At 38.7% G+C, this 21,776-nt stretch overlaps 1 protein-coding gene across 1 annotated transcript in view; it reads right to left on the reverse strand.

Moving 5' to 3' along the window:
- The window catches only part of PREX2 (phosphatidylinositol-3,4,5-trisphosphate dependent Rac exchange factor 2), a 297,562-nt gene that overhangs the window by 37,960 nt on the left and 237,826 nt on the right, over positions 1–21,776 (reverse strand). Inside the window, exons 36-37 of the mRNA XM_056130599.1 lie at positions 3,099–3,165; positions 2,526–2,716 (exon numbers count right to left, since the gene is read on the reverse strand). Of these exons, the coding sequence (XP_055986574.1) occupies positions 2,526–2,716; positions 3,099–3,165 (258 nt within the window). The remainder of the gene's footprint in view (positions 1–2,525; positions 2,717–3,098; positions 3,166–21,776) is intronic.

The following is a 21,776-nucleotide window of genomic DNA, read 5'->3' on the forward strand; positions in this document are numbered from 1 at the left end:
TTATCAGTTTCAAATAGTATTTGTCTTAAATCCAGTACATCTGTTATGGAGCACTTGTGCCTATACCTCACAGAATTTTTCTAAAATGAACTGACCATCTCTATATTTATTTTGAATTATAGAATTGAAGAAAGCCAAACTATTTGGAAATTTCACTGCTGCTTGTGATTCTCTTCTACGAAAAAATAGAGCAGTCATAAAACAAAATCTCAAATTTCTCCCATCCAAGATCAATCAAATTCTAAGACTGCTCATGCAATATCTGAGAGAGTAATTTGGATAAGTTGGTCATGAAACTAGGATCAGAGAACAGATTTAACTACATCACTCATAGTAAATTTATAGACTGACATGGCAGCAGGTTTGAGTTTCAAAGTTTTAAGGTTCCCCTTAATTGTCACAGCAAGTCTGTTCTTCAGATGACTCAAACAAATCTTGTACCAGGGTAAGTCAGGAAGACGCATAATCCAGTTGATGGTACTTGGGTGAGACAGGCTATCCCTTGGACATATCACATACAGCTACACTCCTGTGTGTACCATTAGTATCTCTGACAGAATTTTCTTTCCTTCAGTTATTTGCAGAACTTATCCCTTCATTTCCTACAAATGAAACCTTCCTTTGGCTAGTGCTATCCCTTTTCCCATCCTGTCTTCTTTTTACAACTCTGACTTCAGTTCCTTTTTATATATTTATTCCATCTACCACATTAAAATCTGGGCTGGAGCACAGCAAGTAGGGCATTTACTTTGCATGCGGCCGACCCGGGTTCAATGCCTCTGCCTCTCTCGGAGAGCCCAGCAAACTACGAGAGTATCTCACCCGCACAGCAGAGCCTGGCAAGCTCCCTGTGGCGTATTCGATATGCCAAAAACAGTAACAAGTCTCAACTGGAGGTGTTACTGGTGCCTGCTCGAGCAAATTGATGAACAACGGAAGGCCATTGATACAGTACTACCATATTAAATATTTGTTATGTATCACTTGCTTCCTTCCAAAGTCATATAAAGTCTATGAGGAAGATGACTACATTTTCTCAATGCTGCATTCCCAAAGATGGCAGCAGTGCTGGCACCAACCCATGCTCACTGTGTACTTAATAAATAACTGCATAGATTTAATGGGAACAGAATGAAAGAGCATGAGTTTCTTTGAAAGGGAAAAACAATCACCCCCTTGCTAATAAAAATTTTTGTAAAATATTTTAATCGTTTAGTTGCCTGCAAATGATATTTTCAATTAAGCTCTTAAAAAGCTTACAACAGAGCACAAAGAACAAGGGATTATAATAAGGGGGAAATTATGTCTGTTTTATCAAAATAGACATAATGTAAATGTTCTCTCAGAGAAACAAAGTCTTAACACATTTCATAAGCAAGATCATTCTGTATAGGACTTGGAAACCAGAATTTGAGCACAGCAAGTCCAAGGAATTTTATCGATATAAATCTGTCACCAGGATGGTTCAATTTCCCTTTCTACTTCTTCATACTTACCCATCAAAACTCAACTCAAATATAAATCATGTCCTCTGTTAAAAGTTTCCAGTTCTAACCACCAAGTTTCTTTCTCAAACTTTATCCTGTAGCTAAAACTTTCCTAAATCATTACTTGTAGCTTAGATGTTATTTATGCTATTTTACTATGCCATATTACTTTTGCATGTTTTTTCTTGTTGTTGCTCTTTTCCATTCATGTAAAGTCTCTGAGTGCTACTGTGTTCTCTCATATGGCCAAGGGTACCAATTGTGGTCCTTTGCATGGTTAAGTACTAATCTCTGCCACCCTCAGACTTGAATTAAGGACAGGTGTGCTAATGAGAGACTCATTGCCTCCTTGGATTTCAATGAGGGCTAGATGTTGCTCTGTTGCCCTCAGCTTTGTGGCTTCACTTCTGATCTAAAAACAAGGAGGTGACAGAAGTTTCTATAAAACAGTTAATAACTTGGGCTCCCCATTCACATTTCAATTTGATACTGTGATATGATTCCTATACCTACATTGTGGCAGCCCTAGGCTGACCACCTAGAGAAAATGGACCCACCTTCGACTTGTTATTAGTTCCAAAAGGGCATATTCTATGAGCCATGGGTCATAATTTAATCAAAACTAGAATGACAACAGTAACCCCAAAGCAGCAAGTAGATAACAACAATTGGTTATTTAAGACTCCAAGCCACTAAGAAGTGAAGCGTCTATTATCAAAGGCAATAAAAAAAAATTTAGCTGTCTACCTCAGCTCTTATCAAGTCAATTCTACATTGACCAAAAGTGATGTACCCTTTTTGTTCCTAAAGTATGAATTTTTCATAGGAACATGGGAGTGATAAGATTCTGGGTGACTGACATAAACACAAGATTTCATTCATTACATGAATAGTTGCAGAAAATGTAAAAAATGGAAGTAAGAAAATAATGCATAAACATTTCCTAATTTCCCAAATTTCACATTCGTCTGGGTGCTATGAATACATATTCCTATAGCCGGGGTGCAAATGGTCACCTCTAGCTATAGGTTCACATACCGATGCACGCCACTGTTGCACATGATGATGTGGCAGGCGCCGAGCCTGCTACAGAGCTCCGAAGAAACTGAGAGTAGTCCAACTCCGGAGGCACTGCAAGCTGTGTTTGCACAGGCAGCTGTGCGCTTGGATCTGATAAATGAGGCAACGAGTCGGTAAAGTTCATCCAAAGCATCGAGAGGCCTCATTAGCTGTGGAAAAAAAGAGTGAAGAACATGAAGTTCAACATGTTTTGTACAAAGAAATCCTTTTAGATGAAATCGTCATCAGAGTCATTTAAGTTGATTTGGAGATTGGGAGGGCTGGGACTTTGGCTATGCCCAGTGGTGTCAGGGACCTGGAGGGGGATTGGCACACAGAGCAAGACATCAGATCAAGGCCCTGAGTCACACCCCAGGCCCTTCATCAAGTTGTAATTAATAGTCTAAAATGTTTTAGTAGGGAGATAACAACTGAAGAATACAAATATTTAACATCACCCACTGCTCAGAGGAAATGAGCAGAAAAATTAAGGAATGTATGTCAATGACAAAGCTATCAATACATATAAACACTCATTTTTTCCTTTTTTACCTTATCTACGTATGCAGCCTTGGATGTGGAGTTTGGTGGTGAATTTGACTTGTCCAAGTAGAATGCTCTGTAAGAATCCACAGAATAATCATCACTTTAGTAATAATATAGTATTGTATACTACTAGGAGAGTAGATATTACTAGTTTTCATCCCTTTCTCTCTCACACACAAATTGTAACTACTTGTTGGTGAAAATTAACTAGAAACAGTTTGTGTAGGGCTAAATTTACCAAGTATTTAATATACTAATATTAAATCATTAGATCAACTCAAACCAACTTAAATTGCATGTCTATTATATCTTAATAAAACAAATTTAAAGAAATGATTATTAAAGATTCAAAAGCAGGAAAATATTTCACTAATCTTTTCTAAAGACAAACGAATGGACAAAAATGTTGAATAGTTAGGATGAATAGAATTACAACCAAAAAGTCAACAGTTTTTTTAAGCAGAAAAAAATAGAATGTTACCATTAACTGCATTATATACTCTTTCGCCTTAAAAAGATGACTTAATTTACAGGGCTGGAGAGATAGCACAGTGGATAAGGTGCTTGCCTTGCATGCAACTGACTGGGTTTGTTCCCCAATATCCCAAATGGTCCACTCAGCATAGCCAGGAGAGCAGGGTCACGTAGGAGCAACCCTGAGCATCATTGGTGTGGCCCAAAAACCAGGAAAAAAAAAACTTAATTTGTCTATGTCTCAGTTTTCTCTTTTGTAGTTAGGGAGCATATTAGCTTGCATTTCACAAGACTGTCAAAAAAAGATTAAATCAGTAAATGGTATAAAATGCTTTAGAGAAACACACAACAGAGTAAGTGCTCATTAATATTTGTAATAATGAATATATTATGAAAGTTGAAGAAATATGTTGTCTGTCTACTGAGGAATAAAGTTTTCATGTCTTGTGTAGAATGACTTAGAAAAAATACAAAATTGAAACAGAATATGCAGCTGAAAATTAAATCCTCCTTAAGAATATACTCTTTTGTGATGTCAGGTTACAGTAAGATAGCTATCATTTTATTTTATTGTCGAAAAATTTTTATTTTATTATAGTTTAAATAGCACACTTAAAATGGAGTTAATGGTTATTGTATGAGTGTATGAACTGACTATACTCCACTAATATCCTCAGTAATGACATTTTAAAACAGTAGATGGAATCTTAATGGCCCACAATAATTAAATGCAATTCCCAAAAACTGTGAGGTGTGGTTAGTTACTAGCTTAAAAGTAAACAAGAAATTAGAATGATGTAATCCATGAAGATGGGATATGTTAATTTATGTTTAAGAGAGTAATTTTGATGAGGTGAAATTATTTTCAAAATGGTTGCATGATTAAGTGTTCAGTTCAACATACAAAATTAGTTATTATTGAGGCCAGCTTTTGAACCCCAAGAATATTTCCACACAGCATCTGTATTTCTCTAGCTTGAATCCCATGTTATCTATTGCTCCTGCTAAGGAGTTTGGGCTTTAACGACTTGTTGTTAAAAGACTGGCTTATTTGTACACTCAATGATGTGCCTAAAATTCATGTTTTCCTAAAAGTTCTGTGACTCTTTTCATTTCAGTAACATAGTCCATAATCAGGGTAATATTATGAAAACTCACATAAGCACTGCCATACTTTAACAAATCCTAGCACTTTGTACTTATGTTTCTCTTTATGAAGGAATAAAATGTTCCAGATACAGTAAGGGCCTTGCTGTTCATTCTTCTATACTCCCATTCTTGCTCCAACATCTCTCACAAGGGTAAACGTTACCTGGAGTTGCATTCATCACTTTAGTGCTTTCTTTTGGGGGCTGGTGTTCTCAAGAGGTGACCCCTTCAAACCATTTTCAGTAATTGGATCAGCCATGCAAGGCAGGGGCCGTAGGTTGTGGTGCTGGGACCAGCAGGGGTTACAGCCCGTGATGCCCAGGATTTTCCAGGGCTATGACTGGTAAGTATTGAGGTCAACTGGTGTGATCTAACTGGCATGTGAGGGATGAGCCCTAACCACAGCACTATCTCCAATTCCCTGTCACGTCAATGCTAAGGTCATCCACAACACTGACCCAATGTACCGGAACAGATGTGACCACTCTTTCAGACCTGTTCACACTGTTGTTTACAAACTGACAATCTTTGGTATTTTTATTTCCAATGTGCACATATAACTCTAATTTTTGTGTCATCTTATTCTCTTTACATAGTTATGTATAGTTTATATAGTTAATATATATTGTTTATATAGTTAATACACTTTTCATTAGGAGTTAAACTTGATGTCTTTTAAGTGTCAGGGGTCAGGAGTAATAGAGGTTAAGCCTCCTTGCATGTGGCTAGCCAGATCCTCAGCACCTCAAAGGCTGCCAGATGGCCCCCAAACACTGTCAGGAATGAACTCAGAGAGAGTCCTGCACAATACTGCATGTGCCCAAAACCACTTCTCCCAGCCTTTCTGGTCTACCACGAGGTGTGACTGACTCCTAAGGGCAAACCCTGGGCATCATGGTATAGCCCACCCCTGTACCCCACCAATAATTTGAGATTGTTTTCATTCTAGGCTTGGTTCCTCAAGAATACTCAGCTTAAAAAATCAATTATTCAAATTTCTCTGATAGTTAAGATACCTTTTATTCTCAATGTTAACACTGATTACAAAATGTTTAAGAATGCATTTATTTAAAGTTGAGTTTTGTGATTCGTTATAAACTCAGTTTTTATGTTTGTATATACACATATGCTTGTGCTATTTCTCTCTCATTTACATATCAAAATATAAGTATATACATACTTTTAAAAATTCTTTTAGTTATCTTACCTTCTCATGACTGCTTCTTAGGTGATCCCTTAAGTAATATCTTCTAAAGTAAACTTAAAAAAACTTGTAAAGCATATAGATTACTTCTTTTACTGAGGATTTTATTTCAATGACCATGCTTTTCATTTCCATGGTTTCTGTCTATTCTTAATCCATTTTGACCAAAGATAAACTGCCCACGAGACTGTAGACTGTATGGATTTGGATTCTGTTTAATTTTGTTCATTGTTTCATCTCTAGCAACTAGCACTATAAGAAACACAGTACTATCTAATAAATATTTATAATAAACAATTAGACCACACTTTGGTTTTTGGTTTATGGGCCACATCTGGCAGGACTTAGGGCTAACTACTGGCTCTGAACTCAGGGGTCACCTCTGAGAGGCTTGGAGGACCATATGGGATGCCAAAGACCAAACCCAAGTCAGCAGTTTGTAAGGCAAACATTCTAATAGTTGTTCCTATGCTATACTACAGACTTTTTATTTTCTGCATTTTAAACGGATGCTGTGTCTTTCATATTTAGCACATCAATATATACTCTGGGGGACACTGGTGATAGGTGTGGTGTTGGAATTATGTGCATGAGAAACAATCATTAAAGCATTACAAAGCATAGAATCTCAATAAAAATAGTGATGATTACTAGGATATTTCAATATTTAAATTTCTCTTGGATCAAATTCATTTTCATGTGTCAGCTTCATTGGCTCTTCCTTAGTATTAGGCCTCCGTGTGTTTCTGGCTGTTTATTTAGCAAGTTCATGAGAAGCAGGGAGAATTCTGTATTGTTTTTATTTAACTCTTCTTAGTCTTTGGATATAGCTTCATCCCCTCTCTCATCGTCATTCTTCTCTTACAAATGCACTTGAGCTCTTCTTGGGCCCAGAAACATCATCTGTAATCAGCTTTATATTGATTTGGAATTTTACATGCTGACATCTGGATTATTACCATCTTATCACTGAATCAGGGAGTGATTTGATTCAGTTCCTAGTTCAATGGCCATTGAAGCTTTCTCTGGACATCTTAAGTGCACCAAAGTGACAGTCTCAAGCAGTAATGGGCAATAAATATGTTGTTCTTTTCTCAGAAGAAGAGGTCTCCCTCTCAACACTTTTGTTTCAAGTGGTGGTTTTGGCTGTAGATCTTCACCTACTATACAATGGCTCCAAGTTTTCAGTTTTCATTTCCCTGCACCAAGTTGGGGTGGCCATTACTCTCTACCTATGGTGCACAGTGGTCCACAGGTCTCAGATCAGCCCAGGATCTTCCCTTGCATTTTTCTTTGATTTGTGCCACTGTCAAAAATTATGAGCTCAGCTATGTCTTTCTACATTCTGTATTTATAGTTTATCAGCATTGCTCTAGGCTTAGAGTTGACATGTGGCTACAAAGTTGGAAGCCAGAGAGATGAGTTGGTAAGGTTCTTCACACTACTCCTCCAATGTGATTGACAGAAGATGTAAATGAGTTACAAAGATAGAGTTGGAAAATTCAAGGGCAAATTATTTAGCCTCTGTGAGTTTCAACTCCCCTATTTCTAAAATTGATACAATAATTATTTAATATATACACTGCAGAATACTGAAGATTAGCTAATGCAAATGAAGGGCTCAATATTGGTAATTCAACAGGATTCATTCAACAAGCAACAATAACATTATTTACAGTCACATAGTGCACCACAGAGCAATTTTAGCCATAGCAAAAAATAATCTTAATGTGAAAACCTGTTTTCCTCTAAGAGCATCTGAAATATTATTATGATATGATGATGATTATGGACTACTATTCATATAAAACATTAAATAAAGCTAGATATTTTGATTCTATATAGTTCTTCAATCAGTGGACAGAGGGTTACATTTTAAAAGAAAATAAATGTTTGACATTAAAGTAACAGAAAAAAAAAGATGCCATTTAAGTGGGCAAACCAGGTACATTGGTCATAGAGACCCAGCTTTGCTATATCTTGAATTGTCTAGGAAGAAAATTGTTCTGTAAAAGCACTCTAGAGCTCATTAATGCATCCTAAGGACAGTGTCCCTGGAGGAACCTGCAGAGAGAGCTGCCTGCACTTAGCTGTCCTCCTGTTTTTGGAAAGAGATGTTACCTCAGACAGACAAACAAATAAACAAACCTCACTGGCTTATTTTCCAGTCTGAAGCAGTATCCTCTTATCTATTGCTGCTCTATTGACTTAAATTGACTTGGCAGAAGTATTCAAATTATCAATAAGGCAAAGCCATTTTTTTAAAAACTGAAAATATCCATGGATCATGACCAGTAGGAAAGGAAAACTTTAAGAACAAATAGCTATAACCATGCAGGTTCAGGGGTGTGGCTAAAGAGTAGAGTATCAGCACCCCTATCCCCAAGACTGCAGGGAACGGCCCCAAGCTAGGAGCACTGCCTACCACAGCCCTAACCATAGTGGGGTAAAAGGGATTTGAAATGAAGCAATGCCCAGCTCAGGGAAAATCTCATTCAGAAACAACCTCACCTTCTCTAAGCTGCTATACGATGATAGCCATAAAATAGAATCAAATGACATAACTGCACCCTTCAAAATATTCTTAGACAATATTTAAAAAAATCAAATATATGAAGGGGCTGGAGAGATAGTACAGGAAATACGGTACTTAATTGTCTTTCACAAGGCTGACTTAGGTTCAATCACAGGTACTCATGCCCAGAGTACTACCGGGAGTGATTTCTGAGCACAGAGCCAGGAGTAAATCCTGAACAGTTATGTGGCCCCCCCACATAAAAAAATTAATAGAAAAAAAACTACTGATAGAGACTTATACAATAAAACATTATAAAATGTATTTATAGTTCGTATATTTAGAGAAGTTTAGAGAAAATAGCTAATACAAATATCTAGCTACTTTATGAACCTATTATAGCCAAAGATTTTGAATTCAGTCAAGTGTTTGTTAAAATAAGAATTTGGACATGAGATAGGAAACTAATTATGGATATTACCTATCCAAAAAAATGATTGTTCATTCAGATGTTTTACCATACATCAGGTTTAGAGAGATTCATAGAATCTCAATATTTTTCAGTATATGAAAGACTTGGTAGACAGGAAATAAATTTCTAATGCACTTCTCCTAATTACAAAAGTTTTGCTATGTCCCTTGATCAAAATTTATGAGAAAGTTAATGGAAAAATTGGATTGATGCCCAAACTGAATACAGTTTATTATGCTGTTGGGGTTAGTGAGAATGAAGTCATGGTTCTTTGGCTCAATAAAGCAAATCTCATTAAGCCCATTTTGAAAGCTCTCCTGCTAATTTATATGAGCTGAACAGTAAGTTTCTTCTCATGCTGGTATATATTAGGCTTCACTGTCACAATTTCATAAATTAATTCTGCCATATAAAATGGATATATCGTGATATTTTTCATTTAGTCCCTATAGAATAAAATGCCAATAAAAGAGGTGATAAGATTATACATTCCAAATAACAGTGATATGCCACGTATCTGTTATAAATAGAACAAGATTAAATATCTACAAAGAAAATAATCTTGAGCATGTACTCCTACAATCTTATATTGAAGAAAAATATCCTAGTATCTATAATGCAAGACAGAGAGTGATAGTTAAGTCAAAACCTATAAAATGTTACTAGGCTACATCCAAGGTGTCGAAAATCAGATGGGCTGGTCACATGATGAGATTTAAAGACGACCGCTGGACTAGAGCTGTTACTGACTGGATTCCACGGGATGTCAAAAGACCGCGTGGCCGCCCACCTACCAGATGGTCAGACTTCTTCTCAAGATCATGAACGATCGGTTTGAGGCCCTTCATGTTCCCGGAGCGAACAGATGCCATTGGGCTACACTAGCACGCGACAGGGACAAATGGAGACGTTACTGGTGCCCGCTCGAGCAAATCGAGGACTAAACGGGAAGTTAAGTGATTAAGTGATTAAGGCTACATCCACAGGAGCAAAAAAGGTTATAAATGTGAATGACCTAAGGGCTGACTGATTGATGAGTTTCTAGAACAATCAACATTTCAAAGGGAAGGAACATGAGCAAGTAAGGTTAAAGAAATATATATCAGTTTAGAGGGGAAAAAAGCTTATTTAAGTTAGGAACAGAGAAAGTGTTTGTAAGAAAACACTGTTTTGTCCTTCCAGCATAGCCTCAGGTAGTTTAGGTTTATTGGGTTGCTCCCATCACAGTGCTCCTATTCCTCTGTGTTTATTTGTAACTTCTTTTTTTGTGCTCTGTTGACTAGTAAATATTGTTTTTCTCTTTTCCCTAAATCCTTTGCATAGTTTATTCAGAGCAATGTCCTTTTTGTATGGACACAAGAAGACAGCATATGCTGTGCTTTTGTATCATGACTCTCAGTGATATTTTCCTCTTGGGCATCTGTTCTCTAGACCTAAGCCTCAGCTGCCCTTCCTAGCACCCCAAAAGCCGGGTCCCGAAGAGGGACTGGATGGAACCAGGGCAAGTGGTAAGCTATGTGCACCCTGGCATGGAGATGGGCCTGGCCAAAGTGCTATAATGCTTAACTATAAGTTAAGAGCTTGGTCATGGACAAATGCTGTCATGATCAAAAAAGTAACAACTAGATTCGGACCCTGCTAGGGTTAGAAATGACTGACTAATCTGTCCTGAGCTCTGTAGTCTGAATCTGTGGCAAGATGTTCCCAGGAGAGCTGCCCAACAAGCTTCACAATGTTATCTCTTACTGTGTCCATACAAAAATAACTAGTATTAAGAGGTTGATAGTTATTGGACTGAGGAAAGGAGAAAAACACCTTAAGAGGTATTTTGCCCTTCGGCAGTCAGGAAGGGCTTTGGAATACCTCTAGACTGGTGTTTCCTTTGAAGCTGGTGGGCCCTCAGGAACGGTTTTCTTATGTTGATTATGTTGATTTTGCTACCTGACTGGGTGCGGTGTCAGCCCAGAGTGCTGGGGAGTTGGAGAGAAGAGAGAGCTGGAGAGAGGGAGACAGCTGGAAAGAGAGAGCGAGCTCAGGGCAGCATAATGGAGTGCGTAGAGATTAGTAAGGGAAACAGAGAAAGAAGAATGTAGAAGAATACAGGAGCAGGCACATGGAGAGAGAGAGCCAGGCTCAGAGATGGAGCACGGAGAGAAGAACGGGAGAGACAGGAAGAGATGGAATGAGACTCAGTGTGAGACTAGAATAAAAGGCATCTGATCAATTAACCGGCTTGGCCCTCATTTCGTCCACTGTCTGCTCCATGAACTGGGCTGCCCTCCCTGGCTGCGGGAGCGGCCCGAGGTCCCCCAAATCGTGGGCGGCCGTTGGGGCTTCTCCCTGGCCGCCCCTTTAAGAGTTTATACAAACATTGAAAAATTAGGCTGAATCAATACTGTGAGAAAATAAAATACCAAACAAAAGAATAAACACGTAAGTGCTACACAGTAGTTAACAGCGTGTGTGTGTGTGTGTGTGTGTGTGTGTGTGTGCGCGCGCACACACACACACGTAAAACGTTATAGAAGACTCTCCCAGACACCAGACACCAGTGCAAGGCTGAGTATGCCAGGTCACTTCAGAGAGGGGCAGGTCAGCCCAGTGACCACTGAAATAACAGAGCCCAGCAGGTGAAAACTCCCATACTCCACAATTGCTGCCATGTCCCCGGCCAAACTCCACTAGCTCTAGCAAGCCTCACCCAGAAATTAATTTGCTGACAAATTCAGACATGCAGGTTTTATGACTGAAATATTCAGGCTTTCATGGGTTGGGATGGGCTACCTATCCCTGACTCCCTGTACTTCCAGAAGCCCCAGCAGTCTCACACACACACACTAAAGCTGCCACCTAGTTAAAACATTTAATTCCAGCTCTTATCACCCATTAAAAATTCTGGACTTTCTGGAGCACCTGGCTGGCTGTGCAACATCTCAAACTCTACAACACTGATAATGAGTAGTAGCATACCAATTGGATGGGATGTGATGTAGAAGACAACCAGTCTTGATTAGCAAAGCCCAAACATAGAAAGCTTAATCTGTAACAACATTTTAGTAATCTCTTAAAGAAGCACTTAATGGCTCCATGGTGAGATAGAATTATTTTCACTAACTTTCTTCTAAGGGCTGGAGCGATAGCACAGCGGGTAGGGCGTTCGCCTTACAAGCAGCCAACATGGCCAACCCGAGTTCGATTCCTCCGCCCCTCTCGGAGAGCCTGGCAAGCTACCGAGAGTATTTGATATGCCAGACACAGTAACAACAAAGTCTCCAATGGAGATGTTACTGGGCCCGCTCGAGCAAATCGACGATCAACGGGAGGGCCTTTACCTTTCGAGCTCGAACTTTCTTCTAAGGAAACATTTTTGATTAATTCATAGCCAATTATTGGTTACAAACAATAAAAAATAAACTATTGAGGGCCAGCTATGGAGGCAGGCTTAAGAGGTGATTGGGAAAATTGGAGACATTGTTGGAGGGAAGGTGTAATGGTTGTGGGATTAGTATTGGAATATTGAATGCCTGTAACAAATCATCATGAACAACTTTGTAAACCAGTATTTATATAAAGTGTATAGAAAAATTTTCATATGAAGGCCTCATCTATTCCATGTAATTGTCCAAAATATATTAACACAGAATTCAAAAAATATAAAAAATTAAATTTTAAAAAAGTAAGTGGGATCAAATCACGGTCACAGTCACGGTCCTCCCGTTGCTCATCGATTTGCTCGAGCAGGCCCAGTAACGTCTCCTTCGTGAGACTTGTTGTTACTATGTTTGGCATATTGAGTGCGTCACGGGTAGCTTGACAGGCTCTGCCGTGCAGGCGAGATACTCTCGGTAGCTTGCCGGGCTCTCTGAGAGGGGCAGAGGAATCGAACTAGGGTCGGCCATGCTATAGCACGGCGGGTAGAGCGTTTGCCTTGCACGCGGTCGACCCGGGTTCGATTCCCAGCATCCCATGTGTATAGAAATGCCAGGGGTAATTCCTGAGTGCAGAGCCAGAAGTAACACCTGTGCATTGCTGAGCGTGACCCAAAAAGCAAAAAAAGTGGGATCAAATACATGATACATAAGACATAGAAATTTAAGGAATTTAGCATTACAGAAGTTCCTAGCAGTAGAAAAAAATCATTTTACAGTTAGATATTTACCATGAAAAAAAGAAAACAAGTTTTGGGAACACTGAAATTTATCTTCTAGAGACATGCAAATTTATGTTCTAGTTTTATTACAGAAAAATGCCATTACATATGGGTGAAGAATGAATCTGAGCTCTAAAGGATCACACGCACGCTACAGGGATTGTAGAACTTCTTCCCAAAGAGAAAATGCAACACCTGCTGCAAAATACCTAAATCTAATATTGTGCTCATAGGAGACTCAAATTGAGGTAGGCAGGTAGATAGGGAAAGGCCTTTGGCAATGAAACTTGGATTAACAAAGTTTCATGGAAGAATTCTAGGACTAATTCACCTTGTGGATACAGAAAACAAAGACCTGATAAGACCATCAGCAGATCTTGAGAATATAGGCCCCCTCCATATGAAGTTCCTCTTTTCGAAAATCCTTGGACCTCTCTTTTAATCCGATTCACTTCAGCGACTCAATCCCCCTGGTAACCTCCTTAGCAACGGGCCCACATGGGTCAGGTTGGAGAAACCCTACACAGGCCACCTTGGACAAAGTATGGGAACGCATATGCTGCCTGAGCCCATGAGTGCTTGTGCCCATGTGGCTGAGCACATGTGGTGCCCGAGCACATGTGTCACCCACATCTCCCCTCTTGAGATGTGTACTTTCATACTTTCGTGTCTAATGCTAGGATGTGTGTAGGGGCTCTCTCCACCCTTGGAGAAGCCCATGTTCTCTCTTGACTATGTTACTCTCTCTCACTCTCTCCCCTTCCACTTCAAATTCCTTAAATTTCCTCCAAATAAAATCTATTTATTTCACTGTTTTTCTACTCCTGAAATTCCTTTCTGCGGAGGCAAGACAAGAACACAATAACCCTGGGTCCCGGGTGGCAGGGGTGGTTGGGGAGAAAGTGACCATCTTTCTCCTCCCCACTTCACATAAGTCACCCGTAGGGCCCGCCGACATCAAAATCAATGGCACAAGAAAGTCATATCAATGACAAAAGTGGCAATTTTTGCACTGCGTACTTCCTGCTCTTTTCTATGTGTGTTGGAAGAGAAGTAATTTTCAAAAATGATTACTATTAAGGCTTAAAACCATGAATGTTTTATAAATCAATAAGAACATCTACAATATTTAGGTCAGATGCCTGCTATGTTCTTGCTTCTTTAGATCACTGTGTATAAAATCAGCTCTATAGTCTTAATAATTAATGAGATTTTCTCACTTGGTCAGGTACACATGTACTTCTCTTAATACCTCTTTTTGTCCTGGTTCCAGATATTCTAAACTGCATAAGATAGTTTTTGGACTTTAGTAATTCTTCGTTTCAAAGAGGAATTATGAGGCCAGAGCATAGTACAGTGGGTAGGACACTTGTCTATACGTGGCCAACCCAGGTTCAATACCCAAGACCACATATGGTTCCCCAAGATCACCAGGAATGATCCCTGGAGCACAGAGCCAGGAGGAAGCCCTAAGCACAGCTCGGTGTGGCTCCAAAACAAAATAATCAAAAATGAATTATAACAGTGCATTGGGCAATTACAAGTACCAGTCACAGACATGATCAGCTCGGTCATTATTGTAATGAAACAGCAGCTGAATGCAGGTGTGACTGGGTGTCTCCTGAGGATGACAGTGAGACTACATTTGACTATCCTAGCACTTAAATTAGGGAAATTTTTTCTACAGGGAAAAGCTCATTAAAAGACACTGATCTCTGATAATCAACAGACAGGTTCAACCTGTGTCCACATATGAATAAAAAATATATGTGATGAGTAAGTAGGTGGCAGAATGTTAATTTGCACCTCTGTACTACCTGTACTTCATCTCTAAAATCATTACCCATAATTTCTCTGGATTTGGTTAGAGCAACAATCCAATTATGGTTTGTTTAGAGAAACACTGAAAAAAATCTGAAATACTATGATAAACTTGATTTGCTTGAATAGATTTTCCTTGTGCCTTGTCAAACACGCAAGACCTAAGGTTATACTATTAAAGTACTAATTAGTAATACTAATCAGTACTGATTTAATTAGTAACAGCTCCATTTGTATTTGAATGTAGGGGGAACTCCTGAAGGTTACTAGGAGAGACCAAAAAGAGTCAGACTTCTTTCCCCAAGACTTCTCCTATCCATGAAAACAGAATTATGTTCTCAGGGGTAGTAGAGACACATATCATTGTATCCAACGACTCTCATAAATTCACTTCACTCTACTCATTTTTGAAAACTTCAAATCTGTGATTTCTCTGGATTAAAATTCTATGTACTCCTTATACATTAAAACTATGTATTATTTACTTTATTTTATCCTATTTTGTATTATTTTATCCTATTTTGATGTTTGCTCCTCTCATCAATGAGTCTAGTAGGATGTGATTACTTGCCTGCACCTGCAATGTCTATATTATAGCACAGCACCATGTATATTATAAAAGTAATTATTTTCTACGTATTTCAATGCAAAATGATACCCAAGCATTACAGAATGCAACCTATGGAAATAGAAAAAATAGCAAACCCTTAAAAATAAAAAAACGTCTGGACTATAGAGACAATACAGAGGCTGAGGAATTTTCTTTACAAGTGACTAACTCCGGTTTGATCTCAGCACAGTATATGGTCACCTGAGCACCATAACCTGTGACCCCTGAGTACCTTGTCAGGAGAAGATCTTGAGCATCACTGGGTGTCACCTACACCCCTCAAATAATAAGAACATCTATTTAAGGATAAAGTTTGACAAAAACAAAATACCTCATTACATCTTAGAAAGACATTAGAGCCAAGTAATGTTTTGATACTAATTGTATACACCTTGGTAGCAATTATATTACTCTTAAGAATTTTGACACTTCAAAACTATGGAAATTTTTTAAATTTAAAATCATCAAAGCCTTCTAATGGATCAATTGTCATAAATTGACAGGTCAGCTCTTCATTATGCTTTTTGTTTATATGTGGACTGGTCAGCCATCAAAATTATCTTTATAAAGCACAGATAAGAACATTTCATTAACTTCTTTAAAGTTGAATGAACCTCTCAAGCACCTAAATATTAAAATTTGGGCATTCACGGTCTTCTGTAAGCAAGTACTGACAGCTTTCACACCCCACATCTCACCTTTTCATCCTACCATGATCATACTTGAATGCCCAGATACATCATCCATGAGGGAACCCTCCACATCTCTCATCTTAGCCTCTTCCTGATGTTTCCTCTCATCCCCAGCCACTAAGCAAAATCATACTAGCCCTTCAAAAAAGCTGTCTTCAAATCTAGAATGCTTCTCAGGTGAAACTGAATCAACTTACTATCTCAAACACCAAGTTAAAATTATTGTGCTCTCTTTGCTAAACTATGTACTCTCAATGGTCAGAAACGCATATTTACATCTGTAATCCCACGACCAAAACAATGCCTTATGTCTAATACTTGATGTACTGAGTGTTTTTCAGGAATTAGAAAGGATCGAAGATACCATATTAACCAGCTAAACACAAATGTGTCCTAGTAGAGGAAAGGCATATACTACATACCTTAATATATGTCTGTATAAAACATAACTTAATTTTCATTATAGTTTATTATATACACCAGTCTTGTAGGAAAGATTCTCCTCCACCATATGAATATTAGGCTACACCTCAAATAACACTGAAACCAGTACTTAAAGGAAAGTATTCATCAATTAGACCTAAAATTATAGAGGGAGGAAGAGTCCTTCCTCAGTCACAGAGAAATTTATTCATGCGCTGATAACAGTGCACTGCAAACCTCATAGGAGCTAGCTGTTTACCAATAAATTACCACAGAAAAAAATCTTGTTCAGTGCTAAATTTAAAGCACTATCCTCCCATTGTTCATTCATTTGCTCGAGCGGGCACTAGTAACGTCTCCATTGTGAGACTTGTTGTTACTGTTTTTGACATATCGAATATGCCAAGGGGAGTTTGCCAGGCTCTGCTGTGCTGGCGGAATACTCTCGGTATCTTGCTGGGCTCTCTGAGAGGGACGGAGGAATCGAACCTGGGTCAGCCACGTGCAAGGTGGCTACCCTCTGTGCCATCGCTCCAGCCCCTAAATTTAAAAATGTCTAATATAAACAATATTAAGTTATTATGCTGAGATTTTCATGTCTAACTCTTGACTGTTATATATTAATAATTAAAAAAAACTGTTTTCCTTTATTTAGTATCATTAAAAGCCAAATGAATGATATGGTTCCATATACAAAGCAAGTCTCCCACTGTCAGCTATCATGACTATATTATTACTCTTCATTATTTTAAGAAGCTTTAAGTTATTAAAAATGTAATATTCAACATATATGATAGAACCTGATAAACAGACAAAATTATTACCAGAATGAGCTAATTATAAGGCTCTTTCCTTATATATCATTTTGTTTGTGTACTCAATGTACCTGAATATTTTTTAAGCAAATTTACAATATTACTAAGTACAGTCATTGGGTTTTTATGTTAGATTTCTAGATTAATTCATTCCAAATAACTTTATAAAACGTATCTTAATTTTATAAATAACTGGACATTTATATATTTTGCCAACTTTGATATGGAATTGAATACAATCTCCATGAGAATAGATGCCTTATCATTTTCCCCAACGTACGCCCAACCCCAAGAAAAGTGCCTTTCCAAAGCAGTTGCTCAGTAAATGCTTTTTAACTGAATTAAAAAGTAAAAACAAATAGGAATAAATAGTGCTGACCCAAGTTCTATCCTGGTACAATTTATGGACCCCCCTCTACCACATTGGAAGTGACCCTGAGGACAGGTCCCTAACTATCCCCTGAACACTGTGGCATGTGTCCCAAACTCCCCATCATCTCCACTTTAAAAATAACTAAAAATTAGAACTGGCAGATAAAGTAAAATATTATGCCTCACCAAGCTCTTCCCCAAAAGAAATGTTAGGTCTGGCAAAAGTTTTCTAATTAAACAGCAAGAATATATTCACTTCACGTGTATTTTAGATACTGTCTAGTACCTCATTCCTCTTTTCATCAGATTTCCTCCATAAAGAGTCAATCACTAATGCCACTTCCAAACAATTAACCCTTCTCTTCAGCTGACAGCAGATCTCTACCTACTATCTTAAACACTGTCATAATGTTGTTATGTCAACATCCAGAAAATAACTCCAGGCACTATTTTCTGGATCACTTATTTACAACACTCTTCTTCATCCTTTACTTCCTCAAATTCTTATCTAATAAGTCTTTTGACACAGGCCTAGGGAGGAAACACCATGTCTTCTTCCTCCTGGGCCCTCAGCTTGACCTGGCTCTTCTGCATCTGCCTTCTGCCTGGCCTCACTCTTCGAACTCAGAATACTTGCATGAATCATCTTTTGTCCTCTTAGGCACCCACAGCTGTGCATTGCTAAATTCCAGATTTGTGCATCTATTCATTAGCTCAATAAACAAATAATAAGACACAGTATCAGGGGGTGAGGATAAAAGGATGAATCTGAAAATATATTTATCTGCAAAGAACATACATTTGAGAGAGATGACAATAAAATAGGTCATCACAATTCATATTGAGCGCTCTGGAAAGCTTTAGTAAAATGTTTGAAAAGCACATAAGTGAGTGCATTAGAAAACGCTGATACGAAGCAAAGGGAATAAAGGCGCTTTTAAGGTGTTAGAAGAATCCTAAGCATGAGAAAAGAAAGTCCATCGAGATTACAGGCCTCAAGTACAAAACTACCTAACTACCTAACTTCCTGGAGAGATGAGAAGGAGAGAAAGGACAATTCCTTCAGTTGGTATAAATAGTATAAATGAAGAATGAGAGAACCAAATAAAGAGAAAAGAAAGGGAAAGAGGCAAAAAAGAAGGTAAGGAGAGCAAAACAGAAAGAATCACTAGAAAAAAAAAAGGAGAAAGATAAGCTAGAAAGAGAGAGAGTAAGGGGAAGAAAGGAGCAAGCAAGGGAGAGAGAATGGGAGAGACAGAGCCGGACTATTCTTCTATACTGAATCAGATCTGAGTGAAAAGGTAAATGTTTTTCCCTCTTAAAAAGATCAAAAAGAGACTTAAAAGATTGCTTCTGCCTGAAAGTGCCTGCTTTGCAAGCATAAGGTCGTGAGTTCAATTCTCATTGCTACAGCATGTGTTGCTCCTTGCAGCTGTCCTATTTGTGCCTGGTAGATATGATGCCTAAGCAGTTTTCAGTCACAACACAGCCTGGTGTGTTTGGCACTGCATCTATAATCGCGGGTCACCCCCAGCATGACTCAAATAAAAGACATCTGAGCACTCTGCCAGAAGTGCGACCCCTGGTGGGCATATGTGCAAGCACCACCACTCAAAGGAGTGAAGCGCAAGCTGTACCTGTGTAGGTAGGACCCGGGTTACTGCAACACAATCAACAAACTTTCTAAAATCATGCATTATTCAGCAGTAGAAACATGCGAGTAATAAAAATCAATAAAAATACTGTACTATGATTTTTCTGGACATAAAGGCAAGTTTTTAATACTTTGAATCAATTACTTCACTAAATATTTCAGCATCTATTTAGGTTAAAAAGAATGTTTTGTCTAAAAAAATGGCAGTGAACAAAGAAAAGCTTCTTTCCTTGGGGAATTTCAATTAATACACATGAGGTAGGACATATCCTTTTATCAGGCTTTCTTTGTGGGAAAACAGAAACACTTAACCCTGGCTTTTTGTCCATCTGTTGCTAATGTCAAGGACAGTTCTTCACCCACCTAAGACAAACCTTGCCCTTCCTCCTTTAGAATCTGTTGTATCTCTTTTCAATTTTGTTCCCTGCAGGGAACACACAAATGTATAAAAGGGCCAAGCTATATCTCTTAGCAACAGTTCTGTACTTTAAACCCTCTGGCCTCTAGCTCATGCCATTCAATAGGAGGTTTGCAGCCTTAAGTAAAGAACTTGTCAACGGACAAGTTGACATGATTAGTAGAGCACCTCCCTGGTGGTGTGAGACAAGAAGTTTCATGTGTGCTGCTACTCAATGTTGCCAGGTGTAATCCCAGCCATGCTTTGGTGATTCCTGATGCCACAGCAAGTTTGTGACTCCTGGATGTCACAGTAGCACTGCACTGTAGCACTGTCCTCCCTTTTGTTCATCGATTTGCTTGAGCGGGCCCAGTAACGTTGTGGGACTTGTTGTTACTGTGTTTGGCATATTGAATACGTCATGGGTATTTTGCCAGGCTTTGCCGTGTGGGCGTGATACTCTCGGTAGCCTGCCAGGCTCTCTGAGAGGGGTGGAGGAATTGAACCTGGGTCAGCCACGTGCAAGGCGAACGCCCTACCACTGTCCTATCTCTCCAGCCCTGGATGTCACAGTAAGAACAACAAACCATATAAACGGAAAGTGTGGGAAAGTGGGGAAAAACATAAGTAATCATTTTTATTAACAATGTTTAATCTCTATAGTCATTTTAATGTCCGATAGCAATTTAAAGACTGACGATTTAATATCATTCACTAAATTAGAGAAATAAGCTTCATAGCATTTGTTCCCCATTTTTAGATGACGCTACAATTTCATTGAGCTCTGGTCAGAAGTAGCTTTCACATCTCATCTCCCTATCCCAACAAGCCACCGAGAGTATCTCGCCCGCATGGCAGAGCCTGGCAAGCTCCCCGTGACGTATTCGACATGCCAGACACAGTAACAACAGAGTCTCCAATGGAGACGTTACTGGGCCCGCTTGAGCAAATCGATGAACAATGGGAGGGCCTTTACCTTTACCTCCCTATCCTATCAATAAACTTGGAGACTTGTTTTTTTCTGTAATGAGTAGTACTGCTGAAACATGCCTAGTAGATTCCTCAAACATACACCATGATGTAAACCCATGAATGAAAAAAAAAAGTTGATGAGGAAACAGAACAGTAGAAACTCTTCCACTTCCAATGACACTTTCACTTAGGTAATTTGGTATAATTAAATACAGTCAACGAATGGCAACATGAATTCTATATGTGCACCAAGCGATATGGATGTTTCTTTTCTTTCTGTTTCTGTTCTCAACCACATCTGTGGGGCTTGTGAACTAGTCCTGTATTAGTACTCTCAGGAGTGCTCAGAAGATATGGTGCTGGGGACTGAACCAAGCAATCCTGCATTCAATATGTGCTCTTGCCCTTGGAGTCATCTTCCTGGCCCTGATATATAAATATTATTGACAGCATAATTTCTGACAGTAAAAGAATATTTAATGACCCATCTACCAAACACTGGTCAGGTAAATTGTAAAATTCATACAATGCCTTGAATTATGTTCAGCAACAAAAACAAATAAAACATTAGTCTAAACATCTAACAGTATATAACATTAATATAATTTTAAGTAAAGTAAAGGCCCTCCCGTTGATCGTCGATTTGCTCGAGCGGGCCCAGTAACGTCTCCATTGGAGACTTTGTTGTTACTGTGTCTGGCATATCGAATACTCTCGGTAGCTTGCCGGGCTCTCCGAGAGGGGCGGAGGAATCGAACTCGGGTCGGCCATGTTGGCCGCTTGTAAGGCGAACGCCCTACCCGCTGTGCTATCGCTCCAGTCTAGATACTTTAAATATAAGTATCTAGACTGATAATAATATATACATATTAGGAAATTACATTTATATGATTTTTTTTTTCTTTTTGTTTTTGGGTCTCACCCAGCAATGCTCAGGAGTAACTCTGGTTCTGCAATCAGGAAT

The sequence above is a fragment of the Sorex fumeus genome, unplaced genomic scaffold (assembly GCF_029834395.1).
Source record: "Sorex fumeus unplaced genomic scaffold, SorFum_2.1 ptg000002l, whole genome shotgun sequence".
NCBI lineage: Eukaryota > Metazoa > Chordata > Mammalia > Eulipotyphla > Soricidae > Sorex > Sorex fumeus.